Source organism: Globicephala melas, chromosome 9 (assembly GCF_963455315.2).
Source record: "Globicephala melas chromosome 9, mGloMel1.2, whole genome shotgun sequence".
Taxonomy (NCBI): Eukaryota; Metazoa; Chordata; class Mammalia; order Artiodactyla; family Delphinidae; genus Globicephala; species Globicephala melas.
The window spans coordinates 95,371,131-95,386,669 of record NC_083322.1 but is presented as its reverse complement, the minus strand read 5'-3'; the positions used below and the strand labels follow the sequence as shown (position 1 = coordinate 95,386,669).

Genomic DNA, 15,539 nt, shown 5'->3' with positions numbered 1-15,539 from the left:
GGCCATAGAAATCAGGAGATCTGAAATTTAATTTTGATTTCAGAATGATCAGATTAAAACACAAGATAATATCATCTATTCCTCTTTGTCAATTATGGTCTAAGATCATTTTTTTTTCTTATATCTAAGAGAAAAATTATTTTCAGTTTGAAATGAGTCTCACATAAACCCAACACGGGTATAAAAATGCAATAGTGAGACTTCTCAGGTTTTTCCTTCTCTCAATTCTACACATACTTCTTTTCTAATAATAACATATTTTTCCTCAAAGAATAAATCAGCTTCTGACCACCCAGTGAGAGCCACATGGTTTTCTTTTTGAGACTTGGAAGGAGGTAAGGAGAGAATATCACTGTGTTATTGGCAATCACGGTATGTGCCATTGGACTCAACACTTTTGCCTAGAGTGTGTCAGGCTATGGCCTGAAGCCTTTGTAGAAGCATCTCAAACAGGGAGGAATTCAACAAGCCAGTGTATGCTTGATTTGATATAAAGCACACTCACAAAATCCCATAGTTTGTGTGCCGTTCTCATAGGCATACACCAGGAACTTGTTACAAAAGCTGTCCCTTTATTTGTGGACTTGTGAGCACAGTACTTACGCTTTTTTGATAAATAATCTTCCCGGGGAGTACTTACCGTAGCAGCTGGTAGTCTTCTGTGTTGTTTCATTGCGTACACCCAGCATGAGCGTGATGCAAACTGTTATGCGTGACCCTAGCCTTCTCTTTGCAATAAGGAGCACACACAATGCCATACCAAAGTGTTTATTGACATTCCTTGAAGGTGGCAGGATGGAAGAGAAAGCTCGGCCTGAGTATTACGTGACATTTCTCTTGTCAATATAAGCAAAATCAACCCAAGAACAAGGACTTCTCCTGCTATTGACTAAAACAAAGACTTTGAACAAAATCGTTATAGACATTTCCTTAGGTAACTTGGAAGCTTCAGGAAGTAGGTTAATGGAACAATATTTACTCTAAATATTACCTCTAGGCACCTTTTTTTCCACTAGAACAAAGGGACTACATGTCACTAACAAGAAAATAACACTTTCTCTTTTGGACTTTACGATAGCTGGAACATCCATCCCAGATTTTGATGATATAGTATTGCAGTAGTTTTAAGAATGAACACTGAAGTACATAATAATAATAATAAAGCACCACATTTGTTATGTAAAGTTCTAACTACTTTCATGTGAAAGTGTTTCATCTTGACTGGGAAAACATTTGTGGGAACTGAGAAATTTTCTGAACCCAAATTTGGGACACATGGTTTGACACACAGACTGATGGTGCCACAGATGTAACATTAGAACTGTTCTGGAAGGTCCAGCTCGTGGGCTGGCCACACAAATGCACTTACTGTTAAAGCACACATGGTCATGTATTAGAAGAGAAAAAGATTGAGATTCTGCATAAAGCCTGCCAACAAATCATATATCACTTTTTCTTAATTTTCTCACTGCATGACAATCGTGGTAGCAGTAAAAAATTTTCACAACCACGGTCAACTTATAGACATAGGGATGACAAAGAAATTAGTAGCTTTATAGTACTTCTCCTGATCCTGCAGAATCCATTTCTGTTTTTAGGATTATCACCTTCATATGATAGAATAAAATGGGATATCCATGAAATTATCATAAATATTTCATAGTATTTTTGAAGCATTTTTCTAATGGAAGCATAAGTATTCTCTTATTTATTGTTCTTATTTGTCTCCCAATCAAAGGTAATACACTCTTACTAAAAATAGCTCTAGGGCTTCCCTTGTGGCGCAGTGGTTGAGTCTGCCTGCCAATGCAGGGGACACGGGTTCGAGTCCTGGTCCAGGAAGATCCCACATGCCGTGGAGCAGCTGGGCTCGTGTGCCACAACTACTGAGCCTGTGCACCACAACTACTGAAGCCTGCGCGCCTAGAGCCTGTGCTCCGCAACAAGAGAAGCCACCACGATGAGAAGCCTGCGCACTTCAATGAAGAGTAGCCCCCGCTCGCCACAACTAGAGAAAGCCCGCGCGCAGCAACAAAGACCCAATGCAGTTAAAAATAAAATAAATTTAAAAGAAATAGCTCTAAAAGATCTTGTTTTAGGGAAATAGTGGTTTATAAATGATTAATTTTATACTATGCCTCCATGGAGAAAACTAATACTTTAAGTTAAAAGGAAATTTACACAAGGTAACAAATGGGTGAGATCTATCTTGTCCATTATGAATTATATGATTTGGGGTGGTTTGCACCTCCACCTGGTGAAATTAATAGCACAATCGAGTCCTATAGCTGTTTTGTTATATGTGTAAATATATATATATATATATATATATAATGTTATACATAATTTAAAAATCAGCCTCATATATGAGGGAATATTAACTGAAGAAACATCATCTGGGACAAAGAGAAATAAAGAGTTTTCCATAGCAACTCTCTGTCCTCCTCTGCTCTTTGTTTTCCTTCCTTAGGGATTCTGTGCAAGGCTGTAATGGAAATTGGGACCCTATTAAGCACACTTCACACTTTTTCAGGGACTCTGACACCAGTATGTCTTTCTGGAATTTTATACTTTTATGAAATAGTGCTCCTGGATGCTTTGTGGGATATATCTGAGCCATGGCATTGGGTGGGGCAGTGGGAATAAGGAAAAGTTAGTTAAAAATCATTCATGCCCAAGTTTTCCATCTATATATAACTTCTATGCTACCTTGTTCCTTCTGTATGTGGGAAGAATAGTCATCAATTAATCTAATTAACAGATTAATTAGATATGTGTGTAAATTGTGAAGCTCCCCGGGAGCAGGTTCCATCTTCGGATCAGCCTTCTCCCTTGTCAATGTTCTAATAGAAGAACTGAAAAGAAGAACTGAATGCTTGAATTGAGTATTTACATATATCTAACACCAAATTCTAAAAATGAAAGATGCCCCCTGTACTAGAGATGCTATTCTATATAGGATGGTGAAACGATCTGCATCACCCTTATGTCCTGATTTCATAAACAACAGCTCCACATGCTGAAATGTGTCCTGAAGTTTACAGATCCCTCATTCTGTATTATGTAACTTACACATTCCATCATCCTATCTTGGTAAATATTCTTTTTAGACAACAACAGAAGGGCAGATTTCTGTAACACACATATTCCCTGATTGACAACAGGTACACAGCAGCAAGGGGTGCGCACGAGCATTCTAATCCCTGCTAAAGGAAAGTCTCCTTGTACAGTGCAGGAAGCACAATTAACACATTGTCTGGACGCAAACCAATATGAACTCTAGACCTGGCTCTGGATGAAATTAACTTTCCCACATTTCTCACATTTCTCCCTTGCTTAATATACTGAAGGACAACAATGTGACATTTCAACAGCTCTTTTCCCAGTGAAGAAAAACACTTTCATTAGTGACATATTTCAGACGACACGATAACAAGGTTAGACAAATAGCAAATGACCATCATGTTTGGGTTTATGGCAAATGTAATTGAGAGGTTAGGCTGTCCCTGGAGCCTGCAACTGTTGTTCTGAAAACACTACGTTTTCTGAGACGTCTCTTTACTGAATGCTAAAAGAAACTGGATCCCTATTTTGACACAAATCAGCGTGCCTTTGGGGAGTTAGGTCTTTGCTCCAGGAGGACCACTATGGAGGAAGGAGATGTATTATATTGCCCTTTGGGGGGTTAGGTCTTGCGCCAGGGATGACTGCTACGGAGGAAGGAGATGTATTATATTGCCCTTGATTCCTAACAAGCACCATCGCTCTCTGCGGCTTCCGATTTAGTGCGGTCCCTGTGGACAATCAGATGTGAAGGAATTTGAACACTCTGATGAAGGAAAAAAAAAAAAAACCATGAAAAAATGAAAACACTATCAAAGTTGAAATAAAAGTTTGTTTGCCAAACAGGTAATTACTTGGCTTGAACAAAAGTCATGAGATTATCAGGACATTTTTCTTCCTCTGGGAAGGAGACCTGTGGCTAGATGGAACAAAGCAAAAGAAAACAGTACAGGACTCAAGTATTCAGACCAACTGAATATGTCCTTCTAATATGCCCTAATGCCCTTCTCCCCTTTCTCCTGTTTGCTTCAACGCGTTCTATACAACACAATGGGGGTAGACGCCTCGTTGTTTATGCTACATAATGAGATCTCCTTCTTGGACTTGTGCACAAGTTTGTGCTTCTTGGGTGGTGGGTGTTCACGGGGGGTGCACCTCCCTCCCCCCCCCAGGACTTCTCTGAACTCAAGTCGAGCCACAATCCCCACAACCATTGGGATGCCCTGTGTTGCATCAGCAGGAGGTGTTTTTCTTAGTGTTATTATTGGTTGGAAAGTGTAACATTTGCACCATATGTCTAGGCTAGTTCCAGGTGACGGGACCAATGCCACATATGAATCATGAGTTGAATGTATCAAAATTGTGGTGTTGTCACTGCTGTTTTTGGATGGATTGGATGCCCAGGGAAAAAGTAGAGGGGGAGGAAAAGAAAGAGTTGATCAGCTCCTATTCTGGCGTTTGTTGTTAGAAATTATTAAAAATGGTGGCTCTGCTCAGAAGAGATGGGTATAGAAAAGCTCGGAATGCTTAATGCTCAAATTTCCCCTTAAATCATAGAAATGGAAGTAAACATTTATTACCATTTGGTCAAGTGTAGCATAACTTGCATTCATATTTCATTGTCAGTAATGGAGGTATGTGGAGATATACACAGACCTTGAGACAGCTGTTTGTTTGTTTGTTTGTTTTTAAATATTGCATACAGGCTAGCAGTTCATTGAAAGTAGAGGAGATAAGCCTGAAGGTAAGATCTGAGAAGAAGGCAATGCTTCATGCACAGCTCGTCAATCCTGATTTGGTTTGAAAACGAAAATCATGGAATACCAAAATCAAAGGAGAGTTGATTCAGGGAAAGGGAAAGGATGATGTCACTGGCCAGGAAAAGTTTTGAGTTCCTCATTCAAGTCCAAAGGTGCTGGTTTCTTCCACCGCCGTTAACAGCTTTTCATACAACATGGAGTACGAGGGATAAGGTGGAAGATCCAATCGATTGAAGCACGTGTGTGCCCTGAATGGGGGAGAAAAGGCTGGTCAAGGTGTTTGTTTCAATGGTACAACTGGCTTGGCTAGTTCTGTGATCAGTCTGAATCTGTGAATCAAAAGTGAATCTAAAGAGGGTAGAACCATGTTTTAGGACCACCATAACACACCTGCAAACTAAGAAGCACAGCCTTGGGTTTCCCTGGTGGCGCAGTGGTTAAGAATCCGCCTGCTAATGCAGGGCACACGGGTTTGAGCCCTGGTCCGGGAAGTTCCCACATGCCGCAGAGCAACTAAGCCCGTGCGCCACAACTACTGAGCCTGTACTCTAGAGCCCTCGAGCCACAACTACTGAAGCCCGCACGTCTAGAACCCGTGCTCCGCAACAAGAGAAGCCACCGCAATGAGAAGCCTGTGCACCGCAATGAAGAGTAGCCCCCGCTGGCTGCAACTAGAGAAAGCCCGCACGCAGCAACGAAGACCCAATGCAGCCAAAAATAAATAAATAAATAATTTTTTAAAAATTAAAAAAAGACAGAACCACAGCCTTCCAGACAGGAATAGACCAGTTGAAGGACTGGAATATCTAGAAACTGGAGGGGTGGGTTTGCATTTGGAAGCACACCACGTCATACTAGCACTGCACTAGCAAACCAGCGACATTTTACAACTGAGAGATGAAGTTGGATGTGGCCAGCAAAGGAACATAATTAGTATTAGAGGATTATGTTCCCAAGTCTCCTTGCCCAGCTCTGATTTCTGGGCCTCTGTAAACCCTGTGCATTGACCTAGAGGTGCCAACGGATACCCTGGAACTCTCGAGATCCAATGCCCCATCGAGGCAGGTGTGATGGAGCAATGACAGTCCGACTCCTTTACCATTCATAGTGGGGCCTGCTTAACCTGAAGCAGAGATGCCGCATTTCCAAGAACAGCTGAGCTTGGGGGATAATCCTCCCTGCGGCATCCCGGTGCCACTTGCCCTGGGTTCAGCTTATTTGGTCATGTACTTCATCCTGCGGGCCCATCTGTGTGGGCCAGTGTTGGGCCTAGACAAAGAACGGCTTTCCCTGCTATGTGCCAATGCATGGACCAGGACCAGACCCTGCTAACCAAGTGAAGAGAGGCAGAAAAATGCCAAGTGTGCTTCTGGAACTGGCTGGGTTAGCCAGGGGCGGGATACGGGCAGACAGCATCTTCTTGGTTTTTTTTTTATCTAATCATTTTCACTGTCACTCCGAAGTGGAAATAATACAGAAAAAACAAATCCTATTTAGAAGATAGCTGGGATCAGATTAATTCTGTAAAAGATAATTTCTGGGAACTGAAAACAGTAGCAAATGGCCCCTCTTCAAGACCTAGTCTGAACACCCAGAGTTTCTTCAAGAGTTGTTCTTAGTGCATTAATCTATAGGCCTGGTTAACTCTTAAATAAATCCTAGTTTGTAATCTAGAATGAATGAACACAATCAAATCACGATTTGATTCCTCATTCCTAAGTCCTCTCCGCTCTCCACGTGTGGTCCTGACAGCACGGAGGACCTGCTTACTTCATTACCTGGGCACTGGACCCACGGCTCCCAGGTGGGCTGGGGTCGTGGACAGAATCTGGAACCAGGGTTCGGAAGACCTCTATTCTGGTCACGGTCCAGCCACTGACTAGCTTTATAACCTTGGGAAAGTCAATGAATCTTCCTGAGCCTCAGTTTTCTCACTTATAAAATGGGATAATAATACACATTCCATGCACCTCAGAGGGCTGGTGTGAGGACAGCACATAGATGCCTTCGTAAACCGTGAATCATCATTTGAGCATCAGGGTCGCTTACTAATCATGCGACCACCATTGCAGTCATGACTTTAGGAACTGTGTCACCCACGTGGGGACTTCAGACCCATGGCCTCTTCCACGTGACTGCAAGCAAATGAATCAGCCTCATCTCGTATTTGTGAGGTTGATATTTTGGGACTCCACTGGATCTGTTCAGTTGTGTCGTGTCAGATTCCACGCTGTCGGTGTTATTCTAGGGTTCCAGCATTTTGAGATCATTTTGGACGGTACTACGTGTGATACTTCTAACCTGTGTCATCTACACAGTCGATCTCTCCGTCTCCTCGAGGTTTTCCAAGTTACCGACTAAAATGTGCACCAAGACAGTACCGAAGCCGGTCCTGCTCCTCTGCAGTAGAGACCACTCTAAGCTTGGTTATGAGCAAACGATGGAAAGAGGCAGCACCGCTACCGCGTGCGGCTGTGAGGCCAGTTCTTTAAGTGTGACTCCTTTTCAAGTCATCTTCTCCCACCGCCCAACTACGGCCTCAATCTCTGGACAGCTTCTCACTCTATCACTGCTGAATCTACTCTTTTCCAAGTTTGTCAATGACCTCTCGATTCCCCAATCCAGAGGCACATTTTCTATGCCCACCTCCTCAGGCTGTTTGAAAGCATCTGACAGCTCTTCCTCTGAACATCTCTCTTCCCTTGGCTTTCTTTTTTTTTTGCGGTACACAGGCCTCTCACTGCTGTGGCCTCTCCCGCTGCGGAGCACAGGCTCCGGACGCGCAGGCTCAGCAGCCATGGCTCACGGGCCCAGCCGCTCCGCGGCACATGGGATCCTCCCGGAACGGGACACGAACCCACGTCCCCTGCATCGGCAGGCGGACTCTCAACCACTGCGCCACCAGGGAAGCCCTTCCCTTGGCTTCTTGATGGCTTCTCAGTGGCTGTCAGTTTCTCTTAGGGACTCCCAATGGCTCCCTCATGCCTCCTTTGTAGCCCGACAGCCTACAGAGCAGGGCTTCCCACCCGGCACCACTGACACTTTGAGCTCGATGACTCTCCAACGGGAGGGACTGTCCTGTGTCTTGTAGGTGTTTCGCAGCATCCTCGGTCTCTACCTGAGAGAAGCCAGGAGGACTCCTCCCCGACAACCAAAAATGTCTGCAGACATCGCCAAGTGTCCCCTGCGGGGACACAATCACCTCTTTCCTGCCCTCCCCCACTTGAGAACCATCCCTATAGAGTAAGCCAACTACCAACTTAACCAGGCCTCCACCTTCATCCTGGGCTTGGGCTCAGTTTACATCTGCACTGAAGCATGTTTGTGTTAGAATTTTAGTCCTGTTAATCCGCCCATGACTCATACTTCTGTTGCCCCTGGTCCTTACTCTAAATGTAAACCCCTAAGGTTTTCTCCTCTCCTTCATCTTATCTCCACGCTGCCTGTGCTGGGTCTACCCTGACCAGCTCCCGAGTTTTCTTTCCTCCCAAGCCTTTCCTTGTCAAGTTCCTCAGTAAGGAAACTCTCCCACCTCCTGGTCTGGATGTGGCCTCCAAGCTCTGGATGTGGTTCTCAGCACTCAGGAGTGGAGATGGTCACCGTTCACCCTGCTGCATGCTGGGCTGTGGATGGATGAGCGACTTTTCCACTCCCCACTGCCCATTCTACATCATTACTTTTCAATCTTTGATCAAACATTTCTGTTCCTCTGAATCTCATGCCATTTAGATATTTTTTCCCCCAAACTACAGGTTTTGTCCGGCATTTTATTTCAATGAAATAGGATAGGGTAGGAAATAGGGTATTACCTGCAGGTAATAAGGATGAAGTATTGTTTTGAAGAACATGTGTTTCAGATACACACACACAGGAGTACCTATGCATGTATTGTGTTGGGATGTGAAGGGCCCTTCTCTCTGTGGGCTGTAGTTAAGACACGTTTGACCATCAGTGATCTAGACGTATCTTCCATACCTTCTGACCTTCTGGGTAACACATTTATCAAAATCTCTGGTACTTGGCTTCAATGCTCTCCATTTTCAAGTCTTCCCACCAGACTGTGTAGCATCTGAGTCCACTTGGTTGGCTGTTCAGTGCCCTGGCCTGCCAGCTCCTTGACCCCAACCTCCGTGACCATTTCACCCCTCTTACGCTCCAGCGATGGTGGTTTATGAAGTTTCTTCACCAGGCACTGTAAACTTAGAGCCTAGAAACCTCTACCCTCAGAGTCCTTTGTCCTAATCCCCACACACTCTGGAAAGCACGGACTGATGTATGGTTTTGCTGTGACGCTCCCTCGTCTGGGAGGCCAGCTGCCTTTCTAGAGGGAAGGTCTGAGGAGAATGCAGCTCGTCAGAGCGTGGGTTGCACACGGGGCTCACGGTCTCTGGGGAGCCCTGGGTCACCCCGAGGGTGTTCGGTGCTCCTGCTTGCCTCAGGCTTCTATCACCTGCCATATGGCCAGGCCAGGTCTTTCTGAACTACCATTATTGGAATCCAGAGGTTCTTTCTTTCTCTCCACACATAGGTGACACTTTCTAGGTTCTTGGATCATCAGAAAATGCACAAGGGAGACTAGTCGGGGGTTACTACTCAGAGGGTCGTCTTCACTGTCCCCTTAGAGGCATCTCAGCACTTGATTCTTGGGGCCCTTCTGGCCTACGGCAAAGTCCCCGCTTCCCCCAAGAACCCTCTCTGGGATTCGTGGGGCAGCAGCCTTTTTAGGAGCGCCTTGGCCCAGATGTGCTGAGCCTGTTCATACGCCTGACGTCCACCCTATAAGTTCTCTGTGTGGGTTGATAGGATTAATGTACATTTCAAAGCTGCCCAGAGCATATATGTAATTAGACTCAATCTCTGACCCCAAATGACAAAAGCAGTGACTTCCCTTTCCTAAAGAGTAAAACAGACTCCTCAGCGGGTCTTCTCTCCGTGGCCCACCAAACTCTCTCTATCAACTGCGTCCCCTGCAAGTGTCGCACTGGACATCTTGTCCTCCAGGCCAGCTTTGTGATCTTTCCTGAACACAGCCGACCCTTCCCACCCCCAGGCTTTGCTCCTGCTGTGGCTTCAGCCCAGAATCCCCTCCATCCTTCCTTGCCCCTCAGGGCTCACCTAAATGCCAGCTTCTCTGTGTCATCGTCTCCTGTCAACTCAATCAGGTTTAGGTCTCTGTTCTACAAACTCACAGCATCCTGCTTTTATCTTCCCTTCTTACTGCCCCTCTGATTGCACCTGGAGTCGTAATGACATACTCTTCCGCTCCGTTCCTCCCTAGACTGTAAGCCCCTCTGGGCAGGTTCATTGCTGTAGCTCAGGCCCTCCTTCAGGTGCACACTGAGGTGCCCACTATGAGAGAATCATCAAATGTGACTCAAATTCACTCCTCTAAAGTAAGAGCAAAATGTTTCCCAAAAACCTCATCCTCCAAATCTATCATTCAACTCGACAAATGGAAATCTTGCCTTTTTAGCCTTATTTTCTTGCCAGACTTCGTTCAGCAGGTTCAGTGCTCAGCAGAGCCGTGCAAATGAGCACTGAGGGTCTGCTGATCGAAGTGGGTGAAGCCAGGGCTGAAAAGTGCCCCAACGCTTTAGGCTGTTATTAACCAGCTGGGCATGCACTCTGCCTCCTGGGCCTGCTAATACGCACCGTCATCAGGTGAATTATCTCCGGGATGCTAGAAAGTCTAGGAAAGCTAGATGAAAATTATAGTTCAGTCAATCCTTCCACAATAGGGATTTAGCAAAGTGTCTGGGAGGCCATGTAGAAATACAGCTGAATTAAATACGAATCTTCTGTTATAATTAGAAAATATCACAGTAGAAGAAAATAATGTGGATCAATCTTATGTTTGCTGAGCGGGTTTTAATACTATAGTACCTACACAGAAGTATCTCTTTAGTGCTCCTTATTTCACCGATGAGGAATATGCTACCCAAAGTGGCACAGAAAGGACGGAGGAAGTGTTGGGATGAAAACTCATGGTGCGGGGAATTCATTCCATTAAACTGCCTGGAGCCCTAGTGCCTCCTTTTTTTTGCATTATCTTACAATAATTTCATCAATAGCTTACTGCATAGAAGCCACTATAGAGACCGGAGATATACACGTGGTCTTGTCTGCACACAGTTTGAAACATAGTAGGAAAAATGCAACATGCACATGCTAACTATTCCAGGGAATATCAAGTGTATCCAGTGCTACGTCATAGTGAGACAGGCTGGGACCTGGGATCCTTTACTGCAGTGCTTGCACCTGGACAAACATCTCCTTGAGCAACAGAATACAAAGAAACTCGAAGGGACTAAAAATAACTGCAGGCACGGGCAGTTAGGGGCAATTATGAACAATAAGATACAAAAAGGCCACAAACCAACTGCCACTTCTGAGATGCCGGGAGCAAAAACGGGGGACTGTGTGTGATCCCTGCACACAGCACCACCAAGGGGGTGTGCAGAGCACCGAAGCCCCGCCTCTGGCCCCACCCAGCCATTGGCCCCCACCCTCACCCCATTTAAGGGAACAGCTCACCACCCTGCCTTGGGGGCAAGTCCCAGTAAACCCTTTCCTGAATTTGTCTGGCCTCTTATCAATTTCTGTTGATTAAAGTATCCAAGAACCCGGGTGGGTAACAGTAGAAGTCCAGACACAGTGCTGGCAGGGCCACTTTGGACGCTCCCCCAGATGAGGCATTCCTCTTTCAATTAAATTGGGCTACGTAGGACTGACACATGGACCGTGATACCACTAGCCCAAATACCATCAGTCAACAAAAAATCACTAAGAATATGGTCTAAATGCACCTCCCTGAGACTTCTCACCCACACCTTTCACTAATGACTCACGGAACAATACTTTGGGTGGCAGGAAAGAATTCCATCCCAACGGTTAAGTGCCCAAGCTCAAATGACAAAGGGTACTTGGCCTTCTTCGGCAGGTTTCCCAAAGGTGGGCAGGAGCTCCATACCTGGGGAGAGATGTAATTTTCCCCCATTTCTCTATGCAAAAACGCCGAAGCCCGTTGCTCCCTCGAAGGGCTGCGAAGCCTTCGTAGGGCACGCTTGACGTTCCCGTGACGAACTGCAGTAATCTGAGTCTCTGCTCGTTGTTGAAACGTTCCACCGCAGCCCAGAACCAGCGGATCACGAGATGCCCATCGTGATAACCTGAGTGGAGCAGGAGGGAGACCGAGAGGATGTGTAGAGGGGAGGAGGGAGTGGTGGGGGGGAGATGAAATACACATCAGGTGTGCCAAGAACTGAACAGCAGCTCTTGATCTGCTGATTTCTCTCGTGATGGCCTTTCGGTAGGTCTAAAACAATTTGTATAACTGACTCCAATTTAAAAACAAAAGTATTTAGAAAATAGGCACTTTGTAAAAAGGCTGTATGCTGTGAGGGATGTCCTCAGAGATGTTTGCTTTCTATTTAAACAACTGGGACCCCGGGAGTCCTTTTCCTGCCTGATATAAATGTGGACAAGGAGTGACGAGGCCTGGTAGAGATCTTTGGGGTTCCGAAGAGACAAAGCTCTCTACGAATATGGTATTTCCTGGTATTGTCTTTGTTCTGATGTCTTAGCTCTCGGGACCCACATACTGTGGCGCGTCTAGGACTTAAGAAAGGCTGGAGGTGAATGTGAAACTTGGTCCACGGAAGATGCCGGGCTCTCCAAGTGCCGTTGGAGCCGCTGCCCCCAGATCAGCCCTGGGCCGCAAAGAGTTGGGCCCATGGAAGTAGTATGGGGCCTCTCACAGGACAGTAAGGAAACCAAGCTTGGAGCAATCCCTTATGATAAGGTAGATGGTTCCCCACTGACTGCAAATGCACGAAACACTCAAAGATGCAGAAATCTATGTGGACTGGGGCAGAAAGAAGGAAAGCTTCACAAGGGAAGGGAGGTGTGAGTTCGGCATGTGAAGGGCTTGTGGGAGTGCAGGAGGGGAAATAGAGAATGATAAGAATGCGGAATCAATATGCAGGGAACAGCAAGCGGACTAGACCAGCATAGACCAGCATAGACCAGCATAGGGGTTCTGCTGAGGACTGAAGGGACCTTGCTGGGGCCTCAGACACCTTAATAGCTAGGCAGAGACACTGTGACTTGACACCTGAGGTCGGTGGCTTTCCTACCAAGCCAGGAAGGGCCTCGTGGTCCCACAGAGGTTTCCTGCTACATGGCTGAGTGTACCGGGGAGACAAGGTAGGCTTAGATGATGGGCCCCTTGTTCACCCTCTATTATATTGATAGGGGTTTCTCTGTAATATTTTACATGAAGAAAGGATTTTCAGCTTAAAGAACGTTCAAAGGTTTCTAAGTAATAAGGAGCTTGATTGTTTTGTGGGGTGGGAAATGCCCTGATCAAAATAAATGTTTCAGGAAGGCTGGTACGGCAGCGTGAAGGTGAATAGCTAGGAGGGGTCAGACATTAGATTTGGAGAGATGACAGTGAGAACCGTGTTGCAGCAAACCAGGACTGATGTGAAGGGGGCTTCACTTCTACAGGGAGCAGGACACCCTTTCCTGCCAGCAAACGACCCAGCTCTGGAGATGGCCCGTGGACGGTGGCGTTCTCTGGAACGCATCTCCACCGAGTTATGCCAGAGACGACCAGCAGGGATTACTGTCACCCAAAGGAAAGTCTAGGTTGGAAGCTGGCGGAAGGCATGGACCAGAGCCTACCTTGCACACGTACTGAAGTAAGGCCAAGTTTTTTGTAACCTTCAAAAAGTGATATTATTTTATATTTATATTATCACTACATATGGAATATATATATGAACAGTATTCAGCCATAAAAGGGAATGCAGTAGTGAATCATACTACAACGTGAACAAACCTTACTGAGTGAAAGAAGCCAGACCCCAAAGGCCACATACAGTATCATTCTATTTACATGAGGTATCCAGCACTGGTACATGCACAGAGACAGAAGGCACACTGAGGTTTGCTGGGGTGGGAGGATGGGGGAGAAAGGGGGAGTAACTGCTTCCTGGGTCCAGGGTTTCCTTTGAGAATGAGGAAAACGTTTTAGAATTAGCTAGAGGGGATGTTTGCACCGCACTCTGAGTGCGCTAAACGCCACCACGTTGTTCGCTTTAAAATGATTAATTTCATGTTACGTCAGTTTCACCTCAATAACATTTGTTAAGAAGTGAAGGACTGTGTCTGTGAGAGCCGATCCGTCAACAAGCCCCGCTCGCTCACCTCCCCGGTACTCAGCGTTGTTCCGCCAGTCGACTAGGTCGATCTCCGCCGTGCCCGCGATCACCAGCTCCAGCTCCCTGGCATCGAACACGGAGACCAGCCTCGAGTCCACCACCTGAAATCCACATTAGGCCTCAGCCTCCAGGCTCAACCTCCTGGAGAGGTTACATTCATTATTATTTCTGTGGGTTAAGCTGGGAGGCTGACCATTGTTTACACCTTTTTCCCCCAAAGTGCTATCGTGTTTAAGTTCAGAATCAGGAGCATTTTGAGACACTACCCCTTCATGAGCTGGGAACTCAAAAAAGGTCTGCTGCTTTTCACTGCTGTGATATTCCCTCTCGGAATGATGTTATGAATAAGCCTGACTTGACATTCCAGAGTCACATTTAAGTTTCCAAATAACGTCACCTTTTGAAGGCAAAAAGTCCAAGTCCCTGGACTCCTCTCCTCTACATAAAGGGATCCTCTCCTCTACATAAAACTAGGACTTATTTCCTAGGAATGGACGTTATATATTAAAATGACTGCCTTTTCCTTCCTTTCTCCCCTTACTTCCTGAATTCCTCCTTCAAAGATCCGGGAAGATCTGCTTGGTTAGTGTTCTAAGCTCCGGCTTTACATCTTGTTGCCAAATATATCAGGTACAACTGAACACCTGCAGTGGGTACCTCCTTTAATCAAACCAGTGGACCAGCCAGTCACCCACGCTGTTCTCTATCACAGCAGCAAAGAAAACCTTCCAACACCCAAACCCTTGTTTCTAAATTGCAAAAGTTTAACCATGTCAATTTTTGGTGCACACAAAGGCTAGCAGTTGTCACTGTCCTTTTTTTTTTTTTTGATTACTATTGATCGCTGATGCTTTTTTTAAAAAACTTTTTTTAATTGAATGAAAGATTCTTTAAATTCTATAGTGCTTTAGAACTTTCAAAAGTTTCACACACGTGATTTCATACAATCCCATAATACGTCACTGTCCTCCTGATTTACCATCTCAGCATGGATCATGTGGTACAAAGTGACACTAGGAGCATATCTCCTTTTATTGTGTTTTGCTTTATTGCATTCTACAGGTACTGCTTTTTTTTTACAAATTGAAGGTTTGGGGCAACGCTGCATCATCAGATGATGGTTAGTTTTTTCAGTAATAAAGTATTTTTTCAATAAGTTATGTACATTGTTTTTTCTAGACATAACGCTATTGCACACTTAGTACACTACAGTACAGTGTAAACATAACTCTTATAAGCACTAGGAAACCGAACAATTCACGTGACGCTTTATTGTGACATCGGCTTTACTGCCATGGTCTGGAACTAAACCTGCAGTATCTCCGAGGTCTGCCTGTGTAAGAAAATAAAAATCAAGCGAGAGCGGACAAGGCCCTCCACTTCATTTCACTCATGTTTATTTCACTGAGTGAAAGGAGATGCAACACGCACATGTCTTGGCAGGACGTGTCATGTGTTTTCACAGGTGGCACAGCAGGGCCACACCAATGCC

The 15,539-nt window shown here is 45.4% G+C and overlaps 1 protein-coding gene across 8 annotated transcripts in view; it reads right to left on the bottom strand.

Annotated features, from left to right (window-relative positions):
- Positions 1 to 3,875: 3,875 nt before the first annotated feature.
- HECW1 (HECT, C2 and WW domain containing E3 ubiquitin protein ligase 1) overlaps positions 3,876 to 15,539 on the bottom strand; it is a 479,149-nt gene continuing 467,485 nt past the window's right edge. For all 8 annotated transcript variants that reach the window (XM_060304845.1, XM_060304844.1, XM_060304842.1 and 5 more), the window contains 3 exons: positions 14,034 to 14,148; positions 11,794 to 11,992; positions 3,876 to 5,071 (listed from right to left, as the gene is read on the bottom strand). In XM_060304845.1, the coding sequence (XP_060160828.1) occupies positions 4,960 to 5,071; positions 11,794 to 11,992; positions 14,034 to 14,148 (426 nt within the window). In that variant the 3' untranslated portion in view covers positions 3,876 to 4,959. The remainder of the gene's footprint in view (positions 5,072 to 11,793; positions 11,993 to 14,033; positions 14,149 to 15,539) is intronic.